The sequence below is a fragment of the Hemitrygon akajei genome, chromosome 8 (assembly GCF_048418815.1).
Source record: "Hemitrygon akajei chromosome 8, sHemAka1.3, whole genome shotgun sequence".
Lineage (NCBI taxonomy): Eukaryota > Metazoa > Chordata > Chondrichthyes > Myliobatiformes > Dasyatidae > Hemitrygon > Hemitrygon akajei.
In genome coordinates, this window is record NC_133131.1 from 166,716,582 (window position 1) to 166,744,428 (window position 27,847).

Genomic DNA, 27,847 nt, shown 5'->3' on the forward strand with positions numbered 1-27,847 from the left:
TGCAGCAAAACTGAAAATCAACAAAATATAAAACAGGTAATACATTCTCTAAAATACCGTAAAAACACCACAGCACAGAAACACGTCCTTCAGCCCATCTAGTCAATGCTGAACCATTAATCTGCCTGGTTCTTTTAATCTGCACCTGGACCATAGCCATAGCCATCTAATCCAAATCTCTCAAATATTGCAATCGAATCTGCATCCAACACTTGTGCTGGCATCTCGTTCCACACTCTCACCACCCTGAGTGAATTCCTCCCTCATGTTCCCCTCAAACATTTCCCCTTTCACCCTTAATTCATGACCTCTAGTTGTAGTCTTATCCAACATCCAATGAAAAAGCCTGCTTGCATTTACTTTATCTATACCCCTTATAATTTTGAAAACCTCTATCAAATCTCCCCTCATTCTCCTACACTCTAGGGAATAAAGTCCTAACCAATTCACAAAATATGCAACAGTCAAGTGATAGATTGCCTGAAATATTAGCACTGTTTTGTTAATGCTACAAGTCCTTGCAAAATGCACTTAGCTTACAAAAATAAAATACAGATGTTATAAATCTGAATTAAAAATAGATAATGATAAAATACACTTCAGATCAGTCAGCATCTGCAGAAGGGAAAAGCTCTAATATTTCTGTCACCACAGATGGTACCTGACCTGAGTATTTCCAACATAGCTGTTTTGGGTGCACTTGACATATTGGATTATGGTTAAACAAAACACTTTTGCTTTATTTTATAGAGCACATACTTGTCTCCTTTAGTCCACTTCTCTAAGCTGGTGGCTCTGTACGTTCTAACACGCTGCATTTCTTCTTTCCAGTGAGGTGGCGTTTCACTGGTTTCTTCGTCCAGTTCAGATTCTGAATGCGATCTAGACTTTGAAGGAGTACGATAACGCTGACCGTGAAAGAGGACAAAAGGTACAAGAAAAATGTGAAATGCAGTTTCTTCATCTTTTGTAGCCTGGAAGAACAATTCTATACATTACATTTTGAAGCTTTCTCCTTTTTGCATTATGCTTCCTACATCCCACAGCACAAACTGAGTCTGTGCTGTGGAAGAGCAGAAACTCTTGCTTCATATTCCCTAAACCTTTTCAAGTTTGTAGTCATAGGCAGACACACACAAAGTATAAGAGTCATGCAAATTAATTTTTTTTTGCAGCAACACTATTCATGTTAACTTATCTTTGCAAAGGAACTCAGCAGGCCAGGCAGCCACTACAGAAAGGAGTAAGCAGTCGATTATTTCAGGCCAAGACCCTGATGAACAGTCTCGGCTCGTAATGTTGACTGTTTACTCTTTTCCACAGATACTGCCTAATCTGCTGAGTTCCTCCAGCATTTTGTGTGTGTTGCTTTGGATTTCCAGCATCTGCAGATTTTCTCATTCTTTTACCATGAACTTAATTTAACAGAAATTTTATGTAACTAATAATCTGATTTCTACAGAGAACTCAATATGTACCAAGACATACAAATATAAATATAATTTATCTATGAGCACCCACCTAAGTGCTGGTAGACTTTTACGCAATTGTGGGAGAAATTGTTGCTTTTACCTTTGTCTAATATACACGAAGAGCCCAATAATATAAATACTAATATACAATTAATGTAGGTGGACTGTAAAATCTTTGCTGTTAGACCCTGCATCTCAAGATCTCTTCACCAATAACATACTGCCATCATGAATGTTGTATACTTGGGTTTCCAGAAGGCGTTCGATAAGGTGCCATACGAGAGACTTTAAATAAGATACGGATGCATGGAGTCAGAGGAAGTGTATTGGCATGGATAGTGGATTGGTTAACCGATAGAAGGCAGAGAGTTGGTATAAATGGGTGTGTCTCCAGTTGGCAGTCTGTGGTAAGTGGGGTGCAGCAGAGGTCCGTGCTGGGCCCGCAGTTGTTTACCATTTACACTGATGATTTGGAAGAGGGGACTGGGTGTAGTGTAGCAAAATTTGCTCTTGACACTAAACTGAGTGGAAAAGCAAATTGTACAGAGGATGTGGAGAGTCTGCAGAGGGATATAGATAGGTTAAGTGAGTGGGCCAAGGTCCAGCAGATGGAATATGACGTTGGTAAATGTGAGATCATCCACTTTGGGAGGAATAAGAGCAGATAATTATTTAAATGGTGAAGGATTGCAGCATGCTGTTGTGCAGAGGGACTTGGGAGTGCTTGTGCGTGAATTACAAAAAGTTGGCTTGCAGGTGCAACAGGTTATTAAGGCCGCAATTGGAATGTTGGCCTTCACTGCTACGGGGATTGAATTTGAGAGCAGGAAGGTCATGCTGCAACTATACAGGGTACTGGTGAGGCTGCATCTGGAGTATTGTGTCCAGTTCTGGTCTCCATACTTGAGGAAGGATATACTGGCTTTGGAGGCAGTGCAGAGGAGGTTCACCGGGTTGATTCCAGGGATGAAGGGGTTAACCTATGAGGCGAGATTGAGTCACCTGGGACTAAACTCTCTGGAGTTCAGAATAATGAGAGGGGATCTTATAGAAACATACAAAATTTTGAAAGGGATAGATAAGATAGAAGTAGGAAAGTTGCTTCCATTGGTAGGTGAGACTAGAACTAGGGGACGTTGCCTCAAGATTCAGGGGAGAAGATTTAGGACGGAGATGAGGAGAAACTGTTTTTCCCAGAGAGTGGCAAATCTGTGGAATTCTCTGCCCAGAGAAGCAGTTGAGGCTTCTTCACTAAATATATTTAAGAAACAGTTAGATAGGTTTTTACATAGTAAGAGAATTAAGGGTTATTGGGAAAAGGCAGGTAGATGGAGCTGAGCTTACAGACAGATCAGCCATGATCTTATTGAATGGCGGGGCAGGCTCGATGGGCAGATGGCCTACTCCTATATCTTGTGTTCTTGTGAATGAAAGCTAAGCCTGCTATAGTCAGTATAGCCGGAAGATCAACCCAACACTAGTGTGTCCCCAGGATGCTAATGGTGCATTATTCCACCAGCCCCTTGGTGACACAACCACATGTATGTCGTTCACATCTGAACTTAAAGTGTGATCATCACAGACATCAAAGCTCTTTACGATGTATATAATGGTACTTCAATGCAAGATTCTCTTACTATTCAGAATCAAAATCAGGTTTATTATCACTGACTTGTGTTATGAAATTTGTTCCTTCCTAACAGCACAAGTGCAAGAAAAAAAATACTAAAAATTACAATAACAAATGTAAAAATAAAGAAAGAGTGCAATATAGCGAGTAGTGTTCACAGACCATTCAGAAATGTGATGGCCGATGGGAAGAAGCTGTTCCTAAAATGTTGATTGCGCATCTTCAGGCAGACTACCTCCTCCCTGATGGTAGTATGAGAAGAGGGCATGTCCTGGGTGATTTGGGGGGGGGAGTGTCCTTAATGATGGATGCCACTTTTTTGAGGCATTGCCTTATGAAGATGTCCTCGATGGTGGACAGGCTAGTGCCCATGATGGAGCTGGCAGAGTTTGCAACCCTCTGCAGCTTTTTTGGATTCTGTGCAGTAGCCCCTCCATACCAGTGAGAATGCTACAGGTGATATACTGCATAAAATCAAGCCAGGAAGGAATGTTGCAGATGAACAGAATAAAACTGCATAGCTAAACAAAATAAAATGCTACAAATCTACACAATATTAGCCATGAGAATCAAGTGGTATTGAGGGTGAAGAATCTTAATAATGGGTCAACCTCGTGGGGTTGCAGAGGTAGTCGGTCAAGATCAGTGCTTGAAAGCATTCTCTTCAACTTCCTCAATTACTAAAACAGTGTCTTCTGAAACAGAGTCAGAGTCCTGATGACCCGAAACGTCAACAGTGCTTCTCCCTATAGATGCTGCCTGGCCTGCTGTGTTCCACCAGCATTTTGTGTGTGTTGCTTGAATTTCCAGCATCTGCAGATTTCTTCGTGTTTGGTCTTCTGCAAAGGCTGATCTCTGTTTTGTCACTCAAGGTAAAGGTCTTAATTGTTTCATTCTCAAGGTCAGTCAGTTGTCCTTTAGAGGACCTGCAGTACATGTCATTGATGGTTCAGGTGCTACACATCTCATACAGTCACACAGTGCCATCAACAGGTATTAAAATCAAAACAAAAAATACACATTTGAGTCTGCTAAATTATTTTTCAATATTAAAACATTTTTGAAATAAATAAATTAGGGAACAACCTTTTTAAGAAAACAAAATTTGGGCTTTTCTCTTTGGAAGATAGAAGTGCATGGAGGATAATAGGCTCAAGCAGCTAGTGCTTGAGTCTATTTGGGGAAAGGCCATCTTAGATTGGGTGTTGCGTACTAACCCAGATCTTATTAGGGAGCTTAATGTAAAGGGATGCTTAGGAGGCAGTGATCACAATATGATTGAATTCACACTGTAGCTTAAGAGGGAGAAACATAACTCAAATGTATCAGTGTGGCATCCGTTAGTCCCGTGAGACCATGGATCTGTGTCCTCTCCAGGACGCAGGCCTGGGCAGGGTTGTATGGAAGACTGGCAGTTGCCCATGCAGTGAGTCTTCCCTCTCCACGGCACTGATGTTGGCCAAGGGAAGGGCAAGGACCGATACAGCTTGGCACCAGTGTTGTCACAGGAGTTGCCAGAATGAGGTTGAAGGCAACATTGGACTGTCTTAGGGACTCCAGCTCCAGATTTGTCCTCAGGGTTTACTCCCTAAGCCTTTCCCATGAGTCAATATGGTCGCAAGGCAGCAGAGGTTTGAAATCAGAGTTTTCCCTCTCTTAGATGGACTGCCTTCCCAGGCTGTCGAGCTCCATCTACCTGAAGCACTGGTTTTAAGGTGCCAGGACCCGCCTTTGCCCCTTCTTCTGTCAGTAGAAACAGTTCCGCTGGGCTTAGAGGCTAAGACACAGAAGAAGGTCAGGAGTTGGACTTGGCAGTCAGAGGCTATTTGAGGCACATGTATCAGTATTGCAATGGAGTAAAGAGAATTACAGAGACATGAGAGAGGAGTTTGCCCGGTGGATCGGAGGAGGATACTGGCAGGGATGATGGCAAAACAGAGGCAGCGGATGGTTGAAATTTCTGGGAATAGTTCACAAGGTGCAGGATAGATATGTCTGACAGAAGAAGTTGTTCTCAAGTGGCAAGGGTAGGCAACCATGGCTGACAAAGGAAGTTAAGGACTGCATAAAAGCCAAGAAAAGCACATACAAGGCAGCAAAAGTGAGTGGAAAGTTGGATGGCTAGGAACATTTTAAAAGCCAACAAAAGGCAACTGAAATAGTTATAAGAAAGGAAAAGATAAAATATGAGAGCAAACTAGCCAATAATATAAAGCAGGATACCAAAAGCTTTTTTTCCAGTTATATAAAGAGTAGAGAGTTGATTTAGGACCACTGGAAAGTGATGCTGGTGAGGTAGTAATGGGGGACAAATAAAAGGCAGATGAACTTAATGGATACTGAGCATCAGTCTTCACTATGGAAGACACTAGGAGTATGTCAGGGAGCAGGAGTGAGTGCCATTGCTATTACAAAGGAAAAGGCACTAGGCAAAAATCAAAGGTGTTAAGGTGGAGAAGTCACTTGGACCAGATGGACTACATCCCAGAGTCCTGAGAGAGGTTGCTGAAGAGACAACAGGTGCATTGGTCATGATCTTTCAAGAATTAATTGATTCTGGTATAGTCCCAGAGGAATGGAAAATGGGAAATGTCACTCCACTCTTTAAGAAGGAAAGAGGGCAAAAGAAAGGAATTTATAGGCTAGTTAGCCTAACCTCAGAGGTTGGGAAAGTGTTAAGTGTCTATTATTAAGGATGAGGTTTCGAGGTACGTAGAGACTAATGATAGAACAAGTCAAAGTCGGCATGATTTCTGTAAAGGGAAATCAGTGAGAGGGAATAAAGGAGGCTTTTTCCAATTGGCTGCCAATGACTAGTAGTGTTACTCAGGGGTCATTATTGGGACTATTGCTTTTCACATTGTTTGTCAATGATTTAGATAGTGGAATAAAGTGTGAAAGCTACAGAGAAATTGCAATGCAGGTGCAGATAAATGATAAAGTGCAAGTTTATAATGAAGTAAACTGTGTGGGCAAGAGTTCTTATCACACAAGAGGTTCAATTGAAAATCTGATAACAGCAAGATAGAGAGATTGAAGTAAATACATACCATTGTTCCTCTGCCTTTAATTTTACGGCCTGATTTCGACACCACTGGTTTCTGTTCACTAATTGTTGAGGGTGGTTCCTGAAGTTTTCTGTAAGGAAACAGAAATAAAATCTGAAATAATCCAAACTAAAGGAAAACCATTCACAAATATCAAATCTGTTAACTATGTCGTTTTTCAGCCTTAAATACATAGTTCCCCAGTGCAAAATGCTTTGGGCAAAACAAAAAGATTTGATTTGAGGCAAATACGAGGAAATCTGCAGATGCTGGAAATTCAAGCAACAGTTCTTGCAGCCTACATAAGCTCCACATATGGTCTGCGTCATCCCATCAGACCCATCATCCCTTCACTTTCCCCTCCCCTGCCCTCTTGATCTCCTCATCACCCACACCTTCTCTCCACCTATTCCCCTCCTTACTTCCTTCCCTTTTTTCCATGGTTTTCTCTCCTCTTTGATCAGATTCCATCCCCTTCAGACCTTTGTCACCCCCCTCTGACCCAGATCCACCTCTCCCCACACCCACCTTTTTATACTGGCTATCAGCCCTCTTTCTTTCCAGTCTTGAAGCAGGGTGGACCCAAATACCATCTGCCTATATCACTCCACAGGTGCTGCCTAACCTGCCGAGTTCCTCCAGCATTTTGCATTTTGCTCTAGAATGCGAGCATTTGAAGCCTCCTCATGAGGCAGTGTGAACTTCCACAGGCTTTTCCAGCCTATAGGCGGGATGTCTGCTCACTGAGCTGAGCTGAGCTGAGCTGCACTGGGTTAAACTAGGCCACAAGTTCAATAGTCCCACTGAAATAAATGGGGGTTAGAAGAAAAATTCTGGGAGCATTCAGAACATCAAGCAGCATTCGGCCATCATGAAACAGAGTTAGTGTTTCAAGTCTCTGATTCTTCGACAGATCTAAGGAAAGAAAATAAGCAGGTAGGCCAGCAGCGGGATGAATAGGGCAAAGGAATCTCTGATAGGGTGATACCAGGTTTGCCCAGGGGATAAGCTGTAAGCAAACCCAACTAGCTGAGTCAGAAAATACAACTCTACACCTCAGGCTCAAGCCTCATGTCTCAAATTCCTTAGGTTATTACAAAAGATACAACACCTACCCTTTCACTGTAATCCAGGGCTACCTGCAGCTTGCAGGAATGACCCTGTACATTCCACAGTCTGCCACTTTAATTCGTCATCTCATTCCCACCCATCTATCTGTGGCATCCTATAAAGGGAAATCTTGCCTGATAAATCTGTTGAAATTCATTGAGGATATAACAGGCAGGATAGACAAAGGACAAATAGACAATGAATGCTGCTTTCTTGGACGATGGAATTGATGGCTTTGTGGTCAAGTTTGCAGATGATATGGAGATAGGTGGAGGGGCAGATAGTATTGACAAAGCAGGGAGTCAGAATCAGATTTACTATCATCGACATGTTGTGAAATTTTCTGATTTTGTGACAGCAGCACAATGCAATATATAATGATAGAGAAAAAAAATTGTGAATCGCATTAAGTATATATATTAAATAGTTAAATGAGTAGTGCAAAAATAGAAATAAAGTAGTGAGGTAGTGTTCATGAGTTCAACGTCCATTCAGAAATTGTATAGCAGAGGGGAAGAAGCTCTTCCTGAATCATTGAGTTTGTGCCTTCACGCTTCTGTACGTCCTTCCTGATGGTAGAATGAGAACAAGCCATGAACTGGGCAATGGGGGTCCTTGCAGAAGGACTTAGACATATTGGGAGAAAGGGCAAAAAAGTGGCAGGTCGAATATTGTGTGGGAAGAGTATGGTCATGCACTTTGGTAGAATGAATGAAGCAGTAGATTAATTTCTAAATGGGGAGAAAATTCAAAAATCAGAGGTACAAAGATACTTGGGAGTCCTCATGCAGGATTTCATTATCTTCTATCTGGGCACATTGCAGCTACTTTTATGCACTTCTTTGTATAAAAGACAAAATTTTAATGTTTTAATTATTTTTAGTAATGTGTAAAATTTTGAATTGATCTCTTTACTGGAATTTTCTGAATATTCAAGACATTCTGGACCCATCATATTGGTGCTTTCACAAAGGATGCATGATTTTGGAGTTTGAGGAGATTTGGTACATCACCAGAGACAGTAGCAAATTCCTACAGATGCATCATGGAGAGCATTCTGACTGGTTGCACCAACATCTGGTATGGAGACATCAATCCACAGGAACAAAAAAAAAGCCAGTTCCATCATGGGTATTAGACTTCTACCAACCACCACATATTTAAAAGGCGATGCTTCAAGGAGGCTTCCATCACTAAGGACTCTGATCATGCAGGACATGTCCTCGTCTTATATTGGAGGTACAGGATCTTGAATATACACATTGTTTTAGGATTTCTTCCCCTCCACCATCAGTTTTCTGAATGGTCCATGAACACTATCTCACTATTTTAACACACACAAAATGCTGGTGGAACACAGCAGGCCAGGCAGCATCTATAGGGAGGAGCACTGTCGACACTTCGGGCCGAGACCCTTCGTCAGGACTAACTGAAAGACATAAGGTCTCGGCCCGAAACGTCGACAGTGCTCCTCCCTATAGATGCTACCTGGCCTGCTGTGTTCTATCAGCATTTTGTGTGTGTTGCTTGAATTTCCAGCATCTGCAGATTTCCTCGTGTTTGCTCACTACTTTGAACTCTTTTTGCACTATTTATTTTTTATATATTGCTTATTGTAATACTTTGTAACTTTTAATGTATTGCATAGTACTGCTACTGCAAAACAAATTTCATGACATAAAGAGGCCACTTTATTACAGGAGTGAAATCCAATGTGGTCTTCTGTTGCTAGAGCAGATCCACTTTGAGGTTCAACATGCTGTGCATTCAGAGATGCTCTTCTACACATTGCTGTCGTAACACATGGTTATTTGAGTTACTGTCACCTTGAACTAATCTGGCCATTCTCCTCTGACCTCTCTCTCTGTGACAAGACATTTTCGGTCGCAGAACTGCCACTCACTGGATTTTTTTGTTTTTTTGCACCATTCTCTGTAAACTCCAAGGAATGATGTGTGTCAAAATCCCAGGCGATCAGTAGTTTCTGAGATATTCAAAACACCCCGTCTTGCACCAACAATCGCTCCATGGTCGAAGTCACTTGGATCAGATTTCACCCCCATTCGGATGCTTGGTCTGAACGGCAATTGAACTGCTTGATCAAGTCTGCATGTTTTTATCCATGGAGTCGCTGCCACGATTGGCTGATTAGATATTTGCATTAACAAGGTGTACAGGTGTACCTAATAAAGTGGCCACTGAGTGTCTGATAATAAACTTGATTCTGAACCCCCAACTTTCACCAGCTTCCTTTACATGGTCAGCTATGACATGGATGGAACCTTAACAGCTGTTGAAAATTTTCCAGTGACATAGCCCTTCTGCTCAACTGCTGGATCCAGGGTTTCCAGTGAAGCACCACACGGGGGAAATCACCTATAGTTCAGGGACAACTGATGGGATTGGACCTATTGCCCAGAAACACTAAAAGATTTGTTTTGGGATTAGTGAAGGCAGGGAAATGAATCTGTAATGAGCAATCTTGGCTAAGCCACTTAGAGAAATTATTGTTCTTCCTTGAAAAATATCAGAAGACCTTTGCATCCATTTGAATTGTCAAATAAATTGGTGAAACAATCACTCATCACAAGTACTTTAAAAGAAAAATATCAACATAATCAAGGAAAAGAACTCAACAGCTTTGCCTATGGAAGGGGGAAAGAAAAGGAAGTGGGAAATCAAAACAAATCACAATGAAATTAAAAAGGAATAATGGGTATTCCTTTTGGACATAGCTTAGACAAAATCTGAGACTAATTATTAATTGATTGACTAATTATTTATTGATCTCTCCCCCCTCCCTCAGAATCATGGGTTAGCAGTCAAAAAAATTAAAATAAAGCCAAGTCAAATTTATTATCATTTAATTATATAGGTGTATACTGTCAAATCAGATGTTTCTCTGCACCAGGACATAAAGCACATATAACACACAATAACTTATGAAAGTTAGGGTAAAATCTACAGACAAATTACTCATAAATAAAGTGCAAAAATTAAATATTGTAAGTTACAGAGCATATTAGCTGGTGACATTTTGAATGTGATGCAATAAACATTGATTAACCAAAATACCACAAAAATAAAATTCTAGATATTACATTTATTCTCTTTAATACATCAAAAGTGAATTTCATATATTTAAATATCTCTTTGACTGTTTTACTTGTTAAAAGTTAATAAAAAAAAGCACCAGCAATGAAAAGCAGAATGACTGCAGTTTACTCACGGTTCAGTATCTGGTTTTGGCACATCCCGCCTGAGCAAAAATCTGTTCTCTGGTACCGGGGGAATCTCCTCCGGCCTCACAGACAGCTTCTGTCGCTTTGGATTCAAATCTTTGTCTTTCTCATCTTCTTCCCCCACACCATTATGGCTGCAGAAGGACAAAAAGTAAAGCTCATCAAGCAGTGGATTGACCAATGCGTGCGTACACGTATGCTTAAATATCTCCTGAAACCACTGACAACGCAATTAGCAGTTGTCAAAGTGGGGCATTCATTCAAGTTACGATTTCCCATAGCACCAAACGTATACATTTCAAAATGCATCTTTTTTTAAAAAACGGTGAATAGAAAATCCACTGGGGATAGGAAGATACTTTTCCATTAAGATCATGCAGCAATGGAATGAAGAAAGGTTATCAATTACAATAGCGATGACACCTAGTCCCTTCTCAAGAACACAAGAAGCAGACCACTGAGCCCCTCAACTCATGCTCATATTGAATGGTAGTTAGTTAGTTAGTTAGTTAAGCCCGTCACCCCTACAGTGGCACAGGCCACTAACAGCAGTTCGCCAGAGTCCTCTGTCCTGGGCCAGGCTGACAGTGGTCCTGGATGATAGAAGGTTGATTGGACCTGTGGCTTTCACGGACTAGTAGCTTTCATCACATGACTTAGACCATAAGACAAAGGAGCAGAAGTAGGCCATTCGGCCCATCAGGTCTGTTCCGCATTCAATCATGGGCTGATCCACTTCATCCAGTCATCCCCACTCCCCTGCTTTCACCCCATACCCTTTGATGCCCTGGCTAATCAAGAACCTACCTATCTCTGCCCTAAATACATCCAGTGACTTGGCCTCCACAGCCACTTGTGGCAACAAATTCCACATATTTACCACACTCTGACTAAAGTAATTTCTCCACATCTCAGTTCTAAAAGGACATCCTTCAATCCTGAAGTCATGGCCTCTTGTCCTAGAAACCCCCACCATAGCAAATAACTGTGCCATATCTAATCTGTTCAGACCTTTTAACATTTGGAATGTTTCTATGAGATCCCTCTTCATTCTCCTGAACTTCAGGGAATACAACCCAAGAGCTGCCAGATGTTCCTCATATGGTAACTCTCTCATTCCTGGAATTATTCTCGTGAATCTTCTCTGAACCCTCTCCAATGTCAGTATATCCTTTCTAAAATAAGGAGCCCAAAACTGCACACAATCCTCCAAGCGTGGTCTCACGAGTGTCTTATACAGCCTCAACATCACATCCCTGCTCTTATATTCTATTCCTCTAGAAATGAATTCCAACATTGCATTTGCCTTCTTCACAACCGACTCAACCTGGAGGTTAATCTTTAGGGTATCTTGCAAAGGATTCCCAAGTCTCTTTGCATCTCTGCATTTTGAATTCTCTCCCCATCTAAATAATAGTCTGCCCATTTATTTCTTCTACCAAAGTGCATGAACATATACTTTTCCAACATTGTATTTCATTTGCCACTTCTTTGCCCATTCCCCTAAACTATCTAAGTCTCTCTACAGGCTCTCTGTTTCATCAACACTACCTGCTCCTCCGCCTATCTTTGTATCATCGGCAAATTTAGCCACAAATCCCCTAATATTGTAGTCCGAATCATTGGCATACATTGTAAAAAGCAGCGGTCCCAACACCGACCTCTGTGGAATTCCACTGGTAACCAGTAGCCAGCCAGAATAGGATCCGTTTATTCCCACTCTCTGTTTTCTGCTGACCAGCCAATGCTCCACCCATGCTAGTAACTTCTCTGTAGTTCCATGGGCTCTTATCTTGCTAAGCAGCCTCATGTGTGGCACCTTGTCAAAGGCCTTCTGAAAATCCAAGTATACCACATCAATTGCACTTCCTTTGTCTACCCTGCTTGTAATTTCTTTAAAGAATTGCAGTAGGTTTGTCAGGCAGGATCTTCCTTTCAGGAAACAATGCTGGCTTTGGCCTATCATACGTCTTCTTAGGTGATGATCCCTCCTCTCCCATGGATGAGGTCCTTGGAGCTCCTGTTGGCATTTCTGTAGCAGTGGGTTTTTACAGGATTGGGTTACCAACCCTCTTTTTCTCAGCCAGGCTTGGGACTGTCCATAACAGAGTTATATTGAATGGTAGGACATATTTAGCTATATTCTTAGCTATCCTCTTCTATTCCATTCCCCAATACCCTCCAAGTTTCAAATATTCACCCATCTCCAGGAGTGAGGAATTCTAAAGATTCACCAACTTCTGTGAGAAGGAATTTCAAAGCACCTCAGTTTTAAATAAACTTATTTTGTTCTCCTCCCACTAGAACAACATGTCATACTTCTAAGTTTAACATTATAGCTCCACTTTCTGCAATCTCTCCTTTTAGCTCACCACTTCTGTCACGCGCTCAGCTGCTATTCTCTTTGGCGGAACAGGTCCAATCATTCCAATCCTCAGCAGAATTATTCCACAAAGCTGCTCAGAATCCTACAACATTAACACAGGCTTCTCACAGTATACCAAGTAGAAGCACATGTGTTTTATAGAGGTTCGCTTAGGGTACCTTAAGCACTTCAGGGAAATTGCTTTAACAATGAAATCACAAAGATCCCACAACCAGCAGTAGACTAGATGGCCAATCTGCCTACTGAAAATAGCATGTTATTGGGAGCTTTTATATTTTACTAAGAACACTTCCAAGTGTGTGCATGAATGCATAGGGTTGTGGTTTCATCTCTGATCGACCATTTTCAGCCCTTGAGCCTGCATGGCAGGCAACTTGGAGAATTAAAGGGAAAACAAAACTGGGACCAACATTAAAGATGGGAGGGGATACGAGAAAACAGGGAGCAATAAAATAAGATTAAATTTGACTTTATTTTAAAATGCAAAACAAAGACAAAGCACGTAGACCCAGGCTCAATCCTCATCTCTGTACTGAGGATCTCATCGGAGCAGCTGCAGTTACTAATGGCAGCCGCTCCACTTAATGGGTTTGAAAAGGCATAACAGTCAGTGCTGCAGCCCCTAATGACCACATTGCAATCTTTACTAAGAATTAAAGAGTACAGTCTGTTTGCCAGTCAGACCACAATGCCACTTGATGCCCAGCCTGTCACCTGCCAGGCACATGTGGTGCTGGAAAGATTCTACAGATGGAATAGACCATAAGCTCTGCCATTTCAACATGAGCTTATCCAATCTCCCCTTTAGTCCCATTCCCCCGCCTTCTCACCATAACCTTTGATGCCCTGACTACTCAGATACCTATCAATCTCTGCCTTAAATACACCCAATGACTTGGCCTCCACTGCCACCCGTGGCAACAAATTCCACAGATTCACCACCATCTGGCTAAAAATTTTTTTTTGCATCTCTGTTCTGAATGGGTGCCCTGCAATCCTAATAGCTACCTGTAAGTCCAAAGATAGTTAATAATAAGAATACGTGGAGACATAAGATTAGTGCGCAGAGGAGTAGAAATACTGTAAGTATTTTCTTAATTCTTTCTCTGCCAATTAAAAGCTTTTTAAAATTCATGCACAAAATTACTAGATGTTACCATTTCAGAAGATCTGTCCTGGACCCAGCACATAAATGCAATTGTGAAGAAAGCACTGTAGCGCCTCTACTTCCTTAAGAGTCTGCCGCAATTTGGTTTGACATCTAGAACTTTGACAATCTCTACTCTACTCTACAGTTGTAGATTGTATTGACTGGCTGCATCATGGCCCGGTATGGAAATACCAAAGCCTTTGAGTGAAAAATTCTACCAAAGGTAGTGGATTTGGTCCAGTACATATTGGGTAAAGCCCTCCCAACCACTGAGCACATCTAGATGAAACACTGTCGTACGACAGCAGCATCCAACATCAGAGATCCTCACCACCCAGGCCATGCTCCTTTCTTGTTGCTGCCATCAGGTAGAAGCTACAAGTGCCTCAGGACTTCACCACTGGCTTAAGAACAGTTACTACCCCTCAATCATCAGGCCCTTGAACAAAAGGGGATAACTACACTCATGTGCCATCCATTGAGATGTTCCCATAACCAATGATCTCACTTTAAGAACTCTTGATTTCAAGAACTCATGTTCTCCCTATTTATTTATATTTGCAGAGTTTGTCATTTTCTGCACTCTGGTTGATCTTTCATTGATCTGTTATAGTTTCTATTTTATAGATTTGCTGAGTATGCCCACAAGAAGATGAATCTCAGGGCTGTAATGGTAATATATATGCTTTCTTGAACAGCATGTCACTGAACCTACAAGGGAACGTGCTATCTTAGATCTGGTCCAGTGCAATGAGGCAGGTAACATTAGTGACATTGTAGTTTCAAAGGTACACTTAATGTCAGAAATGTATACAATGTAAATCCTGAATTTCTTTTACTTCGCAACCATCCACGAAAACAGAGGAGCACCCCAAAGAATGAAGGAATGTTAAATGTTAGAACCCCAAAGCCCCCACCAGCTCCCCCCTCCCACGCGTAAGCAGTGGCAAAGCAAGGATTCCTCTCCCCCCCCCCCACCCCCGGTATAGTTAGGGATCCTCTCTGAAAGAGTGATCACAGTGTGACTTGAGTTTCTCATACAAATGGAAGGTGCAATAGTTTGATCTAAAACCAGTGTATTATGCCTAAACAATGGAGATTACAATGGGATGAGGGAGGATTTGGTTAGAGTAGACTGAAAACACAGGCTATATGAGGCGGAGAGGAAGAGGTGGAGAATTTCTTAAATGCATTTATTTTAATGCTAGGAGCATTGTAAGAAAGGTGGATGAGCTTAGAGCATGGATTGATACCTGGAAATATGATGTTGTAGCTATTAGTGAAACATGGTTGCAGGAGGGGTGTGATTGGCAACTAAATATTCCTGGATTTCGTTACTTCAGGTGTGTTAGAATCGGAGGGACAAGAGGGGGAGGTGTTGTGTTGCTAGTCAGAGAAAATATTACAGTGGTGCTCTGGCAGGATAGATTACAGGGCTCGTCTAGGGAGGCTATTTGGGTGGAATTGAGGAATGGGAAAGGTGTAGTAACACTTACAGGGGTGTATTATAGACCACCTAATGGGGAGTGAGAATTGGAAGAGCAAATTTGCAAGGAGATAGCAGATATTTGTAGTAAGGACAAGGTTGTGATTGTGGGAGATTTTAATTTTCCAGACATAGACTGGGAAGCCCATACTGTAAAAGGGATGGATGGTTTGGAGTTTGTAAAATGTGTGCAGGATAGTTTTTTGCAGCTATACATAGAGGTACCAACTAGAGAAGGGGCAGTGTTGGATCTTCTGTTAGGGAATGAAATAGGTCAGGTGACGGAGGTATGTGTTGGGGAGCACTCTGGGTCCAGTGATCACAATGCTATTAGTTTCAATATAATTAGGGAGAAGGATAGGACTGTGTGGAATGCTCTGCCCCAGAAGGCAGTGGAGGCCAAGTCTCTGGATGCATTCAAGAGAGAGTTAGATAGAGTTCTTATAGATAGCGGGGTCAAGGGATATGGGGAGAGGGCAGGAACGGGGTACTGATTGTGTATGATCAGCCATGATCACAGTGAATGGTGGTGCTGGCTAGAAGGGCCAAATGGCCTACTCCTGCACCTACTGTCTATTGTCTATTGACTGGACCCAGGGTTGAGATTTTTGATTGGAGAAAGGCTAACTTTGAGGCGATGTGAAAGGATTTAGAAGAAGTGGATTGGGACAATTTGTTTTATGGGAAGGATGTAATAGAGAAATGGCGGTCATTTAAAGGTGAAATTTTGAGGGTACAGAATCTTTATGTTCCTGTTAGGCTGAAAGGAAAGGTTAAAAGTTTGAAAGAGCCATGGTTTTCAAGGGATATTGGAAACTTGGTTAGGAAAAAGAGAGATATCTACAATAAATATAGGCAGCATGGAGTAAATGAGGAATATAAAGAATGTAAGAAGAATCTTAAGAAAGAAATTAGAAAAGCTAAAAGAAGATACAAGGTTGCTTTGGCAAGTAAGGTGAAAATAAATCCGAAGGGTTTCTATAGTTATATTAATAGCAAAAGGATAGTGAGGGATAAAATTGGTCCTTTAGAGAATCAGAGTGGACAGCTATGTGTGAGCTGAAAGAGATGGGGGAGATTTTGAACAATTTCTTTTCTTCAGTATTCACTAAGGAGAATTAAAGAGGAGGAAGTACTGGCGCTTTTAAGGAATATAAAAGTAGATAAATCTCTGGGTCCTGACAGGATATTCCCTAGAACCTTGAGGGAGGTTAGTGTAGAAATAGCAGGGACTCTGACAGAAATACTTCAAATGTCATTAGAAACTGGGATGGTGCCGGAGGATTGGTGTATTGCTCATGTGGTTCCATTGCTTAAAAAGGGTTCTAAGAGTAAACCTAGCAATTATAGGCCTGTCAGTTTTGACGTCAGTGGTGGGTAAATTAATGTAAAATATTCTTAGAGATGGTATATATAATTATCTGGATAGACAGGGTCTGATTAGGAACAGTCAACAATGGATTTGTGCGTGGAAGGTCATGTTTGATAAATCCTATTGAATTTTTTGAAGTGGTTACGAGGAAAGTTGACGAGGGTAAAGCAGTGAATGTTGTCTATATGGACTTCAGTAAGGCCTTTGACAAGGTTCCGCACGGAAGGTTAGTTAGGAAGGTTCAATGATTAGGTATTAATATCGAAGTAGTAAAATGGATTCAACAGTGGCTGGATGGGAGATGCCAGAGAGCAGTGGTGGATAACTGTTTGTCAGGTTGGAGGCCGGTGACTAGTGGTGTGCCTCAGAGATCTGTACTGGGTCCAATGTTGTTTGTCATTTACATTAATGATCTGGAATGATGGGGTGGTAAATTGGATTAGTAAGTATGCAGATGATACTAAGGTAGGTGGCGCTGTGGATAATGAACTAGGTTTTCAAAGTTTGCAGAGAGATTTAGGCCAGTTAGAAGAGTGGGCTGAGCGATGGCAGATGGAGTTTAATGCTGATAAGTGTGAGGTGCTACATTTTGGTAGGAATAATCCAAATAGGACATACATGGTAAATGGTAAGGCATTGAAGAATGTAATAGAACAGAGTGATCTAGGAATAATGGTGCATAGTTCCCTGAAGGTGGAATCTCATGTGGATAGGGTGGTGAAGAAAGCTTTTGGTATGTTGGCCTTTATAAATCAGAGCATTGAGTATAGGAGTTGGGATGTAATGTTAAAATTGTACAAGGCATTGGTAAGGCCGAATTTGGAGTATTGTGTACAGTTCTGGTCACCGAATTAAAGAAAATATGTCAACAAAGTAGAGAGAGTACAGAGAAGATTTACTAGAATGTTACCTGGGTTTCAGCACCTAAGTTACAGGGAAAGGCTGAACAAGTTAGGTCTTTATTCTTTGAAGCGTAAAAGGTTGAGGGGGGGCTTGATAGAGGTATTTAAAATTAAGAGGGGGATAGATAGAGTTGACGTGGATAGGCTTTTTCCATTGAGAGTAGGGGAGATTCAAATAAGAGGACATGAGTTGAGACTTAGGGGGCAAAAGTTTAAGGGTAACATGAGGGGGGAATTTCTTTACTCAGAGAGTGGTAGCTGTGTGGAAGGAGCTTCCAGTAGAAGTGGTAGAGGCAGGTTCGGTATTGTCATTTAAAGCAAAATTGGATAGGTATATGGACAGGAAAGGAATGGAGGGTTATGGGCTGAGTGCAGATCAGTGGGACTAGGTGAGAGTAAGCATTTGGCATGGACTAGAAGGGCCGAGATGGACTGTTTCCGTGCTGTAATTGTTATATGGTTATATATGGTGGGGCAGTTGCGGAATAGTGGAAGACTCTCAACAAAAGTATATTCCAGTTAAAAGCAAGGATCGTAAGGGTGGATAGAGCCAGCCTTGAATAACTAAGGAAATAAAAGGCATCAAACTAAAAGCTTGTGCATATAAAGTTGCCGAGAGTAGTGGGAAACTGGAAGAATGGGAAAACTTTAAAAAGCAACAAAGTACCACTAAGCGAGCAATAAAGAAAGGGAAGCTAGATTATGAAAATAAACTAGCACAAAATATAAAAATGGATAATAATTTTTTAAAATAATTATATAAAGCAGAAAAGGGTTGCTAAAGTGAATGTAGGTCCCTTGGAGGTCGAGAGGGGGGAATTGATATTGGGCAATGAGGAAATAGCAGAGGCTTTGAATGACGAATTTTGTGTCGATCCATGGTGGAGGACATATCTAACATTCCCAAGAGAGATGTTATGGATGCGATGGGAGGTGAGGACCTTAAAACAATAGCTATCACTAAAGAGGTAGTGCTGAGCAAACTTGTGGTCCTGATGGAATGCATCCCAGGGTACTGAAAGAAATGGCAGAAGTTATTGTACAGGCTTTGGTGATAATTTACCAAAATTCCCTGGACTCTGGGCAGGTCCCAGCAGATTGGAAGATGGTGCATGTCACACCACTGTTCAAAAAAGGATGTAGACAAAAAAAGTGATTTTTTTCCAGATTGGCCTGGTTCCCTGAAACAACAGTGAAGGTGTTAGGGTGCACTGTTTCGTGCATGTTGATCCAATTGCTCAGGTTATCTAAAGCCTGACTGACATTGGCCTGAGGTGGAATGTATACTGCTACCAAAATGATCCAGGAAATCTCTTGTGGTAGGTAAAATGGACAGCATTTAACTGCTAGATACTCCAGGTCTGGTGAGCAGAATTGGGACAGCACTGATATAGTTGTGCACCAAGAAGAGTTGATCATGAGGTAATACACTTACACCTCTGCTTTTGAGAGACTCTATAGATCTATCTTGATGGTGTATAGTAAATCAGTCGATCTGAATTGCTGCATAGTACTGTAGTAATTTTATGTATTGCATTGTACTGCTGCAGCAAAGAAAGCAAATTTCATGACATGTGAGTGATGATAAACCTGATTCTGATATGGGTCTCTATTGTAGACTGAGTGGGAAGGGAGTAGGGCGAGGGGAATTATGGTTGGGGAAAAGGAGAAGGGAGAAGGGAGGGAGTGGGAAGCACCAGAGAGACAATGATCAATAAATTAATTGTTTGAAATCAAATGACCTTGCCTGCTGTCTAAGGGCTGTGTGCATCTGCACACAACTGCCACCCCCAACTCTTGGCATTCTTTCTCTGCTACCTGTCCCACACCCACCCCATGGTGCTCCACCCTCACCATTCACACCATCCTTTGCTCCCACCAGATTTACAAACAGTACTGTGCAAAAGTCTTAGGCACCCCAGCTATATATATGTGCTTAAGACTTTTGTACAATACTGTATATATAAATTAAATCAAGTAAGTACAGAAAGAGAGCAGGAATAGCCAGGTAGCAGTCATGGGCTGGTTCATTGTTCGTACAATAATCTGATGGCAGAAGGGAAGAAGCTGGTCTGCTGAGTGTGTACCTTCAGGCTCCTGTATCACCTCTTTGATGGTGTCAGCGAGAAGAAGACATGTCCTGGGTCTTGGAGTCATTACAATTGAGTATAAAATACCTCTCCATCATCCCCACAGCAAAAACAAGGTACTGCACCTCTTCTGGCTGGATGATAGTTTTCTCTTTTTGCTTTTGGATTCTCTTCGTCTTTTTGAGTGCTTGGTTTTCATCTTCCTCTTCCGTTTCCGTTTCCTGTCCCGCTCTTCCTCCGTTTCTGTGTCCGAGTCCGAGGACTTGGAAGACACTGAAGAATCCGAGCTGCTTGTGGATTCGTGTGAGGAGTAGGAGATGGCGACTTTTTTCTTGCGTTCAGTCACTGAATGACACATGAGACAAAGTGAAAAGTTCCATGTAAATACACCGCTATAAACATGGATCATGCTGGCATTAAAAAGAAACTCCATGCAAATCAACTTCATCTAAACTTGATCTGGAATTTTCTATGCACCTGCCAATCTGCTTGCATAGTTATTAAGCTAGCTGTTAGCAACAAAAGGAACTGAATTCTTTAGGCCCTTAACATTAAGGTTTGCAAACAAAAATGGCAATGATTCAATCTTCAGGTACTCAAATTTTGCCAATTATGTCTGCTGATTGGTGAATAGTTAAATGGCAACAGGATTGCCTCATATTAAATATGCCATCCAACGTTGTCAAGGTCCACACCATAATAAAAGCAATGTGGGGAGAACAGAATAGAGAAAATAAACTTTCAAGTGCAATGCTCTAGATTTGTTGCATGTGGTTCTTCACCCATTTTCAGGTGGCACAATCCAGCAGATGAAATATTGGAGGCACAAGTCAAAATTGCACTCAAAAGCCCTTATATCTTTACTGCAAGACTGAAAATGATATCTAAAATTTTGTCAAATGTCTATAGATGTGTAGTGGGAGGATATTGACTGGCTGCATCACAGCCTGATATGGAAACACCAATGCCCTTGAACAGGAAAATGCTACAAATAGATGGATAATCTATCACTGGAAAACTCCCCCCCCCCCCCATCATCATTGAGTACATCTATATGGCACACTGTCGTAGGACAGCAGCATTCATCATCAAGGACCCCGCCCCCACCAACCAGCTTGAAAAATGTGGCATTCACTTACAATCCACATCAATGTTTGGCTAAAAATGATGAAAGTTCTGAGGAGGATTGACAGGGTTGATGCTGAGACAATATTTCCCCTGGTAAAATGATCTAGAATTAGAGGACATATTTCAGAATAAGGGGTCACAAACTTCAGGTGGAGTCGAAAAGGAGTTTCTTTACTTAGAAGCTTTTGACCATAATTCTCTACCCTTGAGAGCTCGGAAGTGAAGATGAACAGACATTCAACTGCAAGGAATTCAAGGGGATTGGGAGATTGGGAAAGTGACTCCAAGAAGAAGGATGGATCAGCCATGATTTTACTGAATAGTAGAGAAAGGTCAAGGCAACTGGCCTACTGCTCCTCAGTCCAGAGGTCAGCAATGTTTAGAGGGCAAAGCTGAAAGTCGAAATCCAGAGGCCTGTGAACCTGGAGTGAGAAGCATGAAGGTTGAAGACTAAATTCTGCGAATCCAGAGGTAGAGGCCTGATGGTCAAAGCCCCTGGGTCAGCTTACCTGGAGGTCAGAGGCCCAATCTTTGTGACTCTGTGAAACCAGGCCAGGAGGTGGCCTGCCCTGCAGTTGGAGCCTGTCTGTGTGTGTGGGTAAGTGGGAAAAGGGGTTGTTTTGCTGCTGTTACTTGTGTTGTTTTACTGAACATTGTGGGCATGCTATGTTGGCGCCAGAAAGTGTGACCATATTTGAGAGGTGCCCCCAGCATATCATTAAGTGTATTCGTTGTTAATTTCACTGTACGCTTTGATGTACATGTGATAAATAAGAGGGTGTGAAAAACAAGAGGGCACAGGTTTAAGATCAAAGGCACAAGATCTAAGAGTTATGGACGGTTCCTTCATGCAAAGAGTGATTTATATTTAGAATGAGCTGTCTGAAACAGTGGATGAGGTGGGCATATCAGCAACATTTAAAAGCCATCTAGTTAACTACATGGATAGGAAAGGTTTAAGGGCTATGAGGCAAACACAGCAGATGGGACTAACCCACTGGGTAGCATAGATGAGTTGGGCTGAAAGGCCTGTGTACATCTTGTACGACTCTGCCCTCAACAGTATTCAGCACAAGCACAATGATCAATGACTGTCAAGGGAAAAGCCCCTGTGCCTATAACGAAAATGTGACATGAAAGGATACTGTACAGGTGGTAGAAGTCAATTTTCAAACCCCCAGGCAAGACACTTTATTCAAACAACCTTCAACTATAAGCACATAAAATGGACTGAATAAATCTGGGTTACACACACAAAATGCTGGAGAAAGTCTGCAACTGGACTGAATGACTGTCTTTGCCCGAAATGTCAACTCTTCATTCCACTCTGTGGATGCTGCCTACTGAATTTATTTAGTTTTATTTAGTTAGAGATCTTGACAGGACTGGTCCAGCAATGCACCTATTTAACCCCAGCCTACTCACAGGACAACGTAAAATGACCAATTTACCTACTGGCTAATATCTTTGGAGTGCGGGAAGGAACTGGAGCACTCAGAGGAAACCCACATATTCACAGGGAGAACGCTCATCCTTACAGATGGTGCCGAACTCTGACACACAAGCTATAATAGCATCACGCTAACCCCCATGCTACTGTGGCACCCAGCATTCCTCCAGCATTTTGTGTGTGTTACTCTGGATTTCCAGCATCTGCAGAATCGCTTGTGCTTTTGAAAAAGATCGACAGCTGCTTTGACCAAGGCACACTAAAAAAAAGTAAATATTATTACACACACACACACAGAGGGCTCAACAAAAGAAAATCACCGTGACTTGCAGACTTTGGGACGAACTCTCCACAGTCGATGATCCGTACATCTGCATATGGGCGGCTGGCAGCATCTGTCTTCAGGTTTTCTATTTCTTTGATGGCATCAAAACCAGTTATCACTTGGCCGAAAACGACATGCACACTAAAAAACCAAAGTAACAGAATGCGTGTTGTGATTTCTGCACAGCGATAAGACATTTTCCCAACAACTAAGTTCAAGAGTCTGTGTTAAATAAAGTCAATTGCTTTCTGGTATTTATTCATTAGCTGTCTGGATATGGAACACAGCTTCTCTGAAAGTAATTACTTTTGAACAATCCCCACCTAATAAGTCATTACATTATATGAACACCTTGAAATCTCTAACTGAACACACCACAAAGTGGCCCTTGTAAAGATGTTAGTTAAAGGCATGAGAGAACACAGAAAATAATAGGCCAATGTAGGTTTTCAAATGTGAATTCACTGTTACAGAAGATGCAGCATTAAAGAATACAGCTGAGCAGGATGGACCATTTTTCTTTTGTCTCTCTGTTAAATATAGTTGATTGACTGGTTGAGTACATCCAGGATCTGCTTTGAAAAATAGTTAGCCTGAAGTGAGTGTACAAACAAGACAGCACCATGAGCATGCAATCCAACAGGAGGGTTTTTATTTTCTTGAAGGATATCATGTCTTAACCATGTGCTATTCATATAACTGATGATCTATAATGCCTTATGGCTCCCTCTATTTATCACAGATAGTGCAATTTAATGATCAAGTACAGCAGCTCTCTCAATGAAGATCAAAAAGACAGGGAAGACAAAGGCTTTCAAGCAGCTCTGAACCATCACATCGCTATGTGGTGGCAATTCATTCAAGCTGCCAATCAGTTTGACTCTGTTTTCATTAACTGTGTGTTTTGAAGTGCTGCACAGTGCCATTAAGGCGATCAGTTTTCTGAGACAATTTCTATACCCCTGCCAGTCAGTCAACCTTGTATCTCTCCTGTAATAACCATGAGCTCTTATCTTGTTTAGCACCTTGTCAAATGGCTTCTGACCACCTAGTCAAAGGGCTTCTGAAAATCCAAGTAAACAACATCCACTTGCTCTCTTTGTCCTCCCAATTATTTCCTCAAATAATTCCAACAGATTTGTCAGGCAAGATTTCCCCTTAAGGAAACCATGTTGACTGTGACCTATGCTCTCAACATTATTTTCTTGCCTAATTATAGGTACTTGATTAATAAGGGCATCAAAGGTTACAGGAGAAGGCAGGAGAATAGGGTTGCAAGAGATAATAAATCAGCCTTAATCGAATGGCGGGGCAGACACAATGGGCCAAATGGGCTAATTCTGCTCCAGTGTCTTGTGGTTTTCATAGCCGTCTGTGCAGGCAATGACAAATACTCCAAGCAATGTCTTTACAATTCACACTCAAATGCAAAACTACATCTTAGTGTTGTGGCCATCAACATGGAGACACTGTCTACACTGTCACTCACGAGAGCATCTTCCTTTCTTGTTCCATCGACTCAGCTTTTATCTTCAGTGCAATGGAGGACGCCATCGAATAAGTTGGGAAAAGCAGATTCAAATGAAAGGGCTGAGATGACTAATTCACTAAAACTTTACATTATAATATTTGCATATTATTCATGTTTTCTGATGACAAAGGAGGAGGTCATAGGGCCCCATGCTGGCTCTCAGTACAATTCCATTCTTTCACTTAGTTCCTGTAACCTATTCGCTCTCATTTGCTGATAAACTGCAATCTGATTCTTCTGCCACTCACCCACCGTAAGGGATAATTTACACCTACCAATCGGTATATTTAAAACTGGAGTGTCCTGAGAAAACACAACTTCACTGGAGGTTAGCTTTAAATCTGGGTCGCTAGAGCTGTTTGACAGCAGTAGTATCGACTCTCTGCCCCTCCAACCTATCTTTCCTTGACCCCATCCTTTACCCCCTTATGCCCATAACACCCTTAATGATTAAAAATATATGCAAGGATTTAAGTGTTCCAGTGCTATGAGGTAAGGAATTTCAGAGACACAACTATTTGCGAGGAAAAATTACTCCGCATCTCAGTTGTAGATGGGGCTCCCTTATTGCCTTTCAGATTCCTATGCATCTCTCCTCTCATCTTAAAACCATGCCTTCTAGTTACTGATTTCAAAACCTTACCAAAAAGACTGTGCACATTGACCCTATGACCCTCAATAAGTCTATATACCTCTATCAGATCAACTCTGTGTCCTAAACTCCTATGAAAAAGTCCCAACCTTTCTCTGTAGTTCAGTCCCTTGAGTCCTAGGAATATCCTCCCAAATCTCCCCTAGGACTGTTGAATTAAACTATATGTGTTATTTTATTGTGCAGTTTAACAATTAATTGCCTGTTCGTATTTTATGTAGCTACCTATATACATATCTGTCTGTCTAGGTACCATATCTGATGCAGACCATGGTTTTCCATACAGATCTATCCTTTGTTCTTTGGATGACTTCCATTTCCTCAATGTGTAGCCATCCTCGGTTTGCTCCCCTCGATCTTTCCAGAGAGTATGAGTTCATCTTTCAGCATGATGTGTCCTAGGAATCTGAGTTGTCTTTCTCTTATTGTTGGTATGAGTGATCTAACTGCCTAGGCTCTTCTGAGAACTTCTTCATTTGATGTGTGTGTGGTCCATGATATTTTTAACATTCTCCTGTAGAACCATAATTCAGCTGCCTCTAGTCTCTTTTTCCATTACTGGGGAAATGGTCCAGCATTCACTTCCATAAGTCAGGGAGCAACAGAATGTGAGTTACATCATACAATGTCTGCCAGCTTTATTCACTTTAGTTTTCATTTATTACCCTGTCCCCTACTAGACTTCTGTTACTGTCTGTTTGCATTGTACATGATCTATCAGCGGCTATAACCCGAGCACCAATCGTGAGATAGATAGCAGGGAAGGTTCAGGCGTAAAAGGGAGACGCTGCCTAGCAGAACGGTCATCAAAGGAGCGATCGGAGGCAGAGCGGTAAGTCTTTGGCTTATTCGGGCTTCAGTGATAATGGGTTGAGGCGAGGTAAGTTACCTGTGAGGAATAGAAACAGGAAATATGTCTGTAAGGCTGGTGTCCTGTACTGGTTGTCAGATGTGGGAAGTCTGGGAGACTCCCAGCCTCCCGGATGGCCATATCTGCGCCAGGTGCATCTAGCTGCAGCTCCTTAGGGACCAAGTTAGGGAACTGGAGATGCAGCTCAATGACCTTCGTCTGGTCAGGGAAAGTGAGGGGGTGATAGAGAGGAGCTATAGGCAAGTAGTCACACTGAGGCCTTGGGAGACAGATAAGAGGGTAACAGTCAGGAGAGGGAAGGGGAAGAGTCAGATACAAAAGAGCACCCCTGTGGCTGTCCCCTTAACAAAAAGTACCCCTGTTTGAGTACTGTTGGTGGGGACGGCCTACCTGAGGGAAGCAACAGTGGCCGTGCCTCTGGCACAGAGTCTGGCCCTATGGCTCAGAAGGGTAGGGAAAGGAAGAGGATGGCAGCAGTGATAGGGGACTCTATAGTTAGGGGGTCAGACAGGTGATTCTGTGGATGCAGGAAAGAAACACAGATGGTAATTTGCCTCCCAGGTGCCAGGGTCCAGGATGTTTCTGATCGCATCCATGATATCCTGAAGTGGAAAGGTGAACAGCCAGAGGTCATGGTACACATTGGTACCAATGACATAGGTAGGAAAAGGGAGGAGGTCCTGAAAGAAGAGTACAGAGAGTTAGAAAGGAAGTTGAGAAGCAGGACCACAAAGGTAGTAATTTGGGATTACTGCCTGTACCACGCAACAGTGGGTATAGGATTAGAGTGAGGTGGAGGATACATGCGTGGCTGATGGATTGGAGCAGGGGACAAAGATTCAGATTTCTGGATCATTGGGACCTCTTTTGGGGCAGGCGTGACCTGTGCAAAAAGGACGGGTTGCACTTGAATCCAAGGGGGACCAATATCCTGGCAGGGAGGTTTGCTAAGGCTACTGGGGAGAGTTTAAACTAGAATTGCTGGGGGGGGGGGGGGGGTGGGAACCTACCTGAAGAGACAGAGGAAGGGGCGGTTGGCTCACATATAGAGAAAGCTTTGAGACAGTGTGATAGGGAGGATAGGCAGGTGATAGAGAAGGGATACACTTAGACTGATGGTTTGAGATGTGTCTATTTTAATGCAAGAAGCATCATGAACAAAGTGGATGAGCTCAGAGCATGGATCAGTACTTGGAGCTATGATGTGGCCATTACAGAGACTTGGATGGCTCAGGGACAGGAATAGAGGCAAAAGAAGTGGGGGTGCGGCACAGCTGATCAGAGATAGTGTCACGGCTGCAGAAAAGGAGAAAGTCATGGAGGGATTGTCTACTGAGTTTCTGTGGGTAGAAGTTAGGAACAAGAAGGGGTCAATAAATTTACTGGGTGTTTTTTTAATAGAGCACCCAACTGTAACAGGGACATTGAGGAACAGACAGGGAGATAAATTCTGGAAAGGTGCAATAATAAAAGGGTTGTTATGATGGGAGGTTTTAATTTCCCAACTACTGATTGGCATCTCCCTAGAGGAAGGGGTTTAGATGGGGTGGAGTTTGTTTGGTGTGTTCAGTAAGGTTTCCTGACACAATATGTAGATAAGCCTACAAGAGGAGAGGCTGTACTTGATCTGGTATTGAGAAATGAACCTGGTCAGGTGTCAGGTCTCTGAGTGGGAGAGCATTTTGGAGATAGTGATCACAATTCTATCTCTTTTATCATAGCATTGGAGAGAGATAGGACCAGACAAGTTAGGAAAGTGTTTGATTGGAGTAAGGGGAAATATGAAGCTATCAGGCAGGAAATTGGAAGCATAAATTGGGAACAGATGTTTTCAGGAAAATATACATCAGAAATGTGCCAAACGTTCAGGGGATATTTGCGTGGTGTTCTGTATAGGTACGTTCCAATGAGACAGGGAAAGGTGGTAAGGTACAGGAACCGTGGTGTACAAAGGCTATTTTAAATCTAGTCAAGAAGAAAAGAAAAGCTTACAAAAGGTTAAA

At 42.0% G+C, this 27,847-nt stretch overlaps 1 protein-coding gene across 9 annotated transcripts in view; it reads right to left on the reverse strand.

The window, feature by feature from the left end:
• Window positions 1–27,847, reverse strand: part of nktr (natural killer cell triggering receptor) — a 243,430-nt gene that overhangs the window by 50,004 nt on the left and 165,579 nt on the right. For all 9 annotated transcript variants that reach the window (XM_073055021.1, XM_073055020.1, XM_073055018.1 and 6 more), the window contains 5 exons: window positions 22,786–22,931; window positions 20,013–20,232; window positions 10,489–10,635; window positions 6,153–6,240; window positions 760–908 (listed from right to left, as the gene is read on the reverse strand). In XM_073055021.1, coding sequence (XP_072911122.1) covers window positions 760–908; window positions 6,153–6,240; window positions 10,489–10,635; window positions 20,013–20,232; window positions 22,786–22,931 — 750 coding nt within the window. The remainder of the gene's footprint in view (window positions 1–759; window positions 909–6,152; window positions 6,241–10,488; window positions 10,636–20,012; window positions 20,233–22,785; window positions 22,932–27,847) is intronic.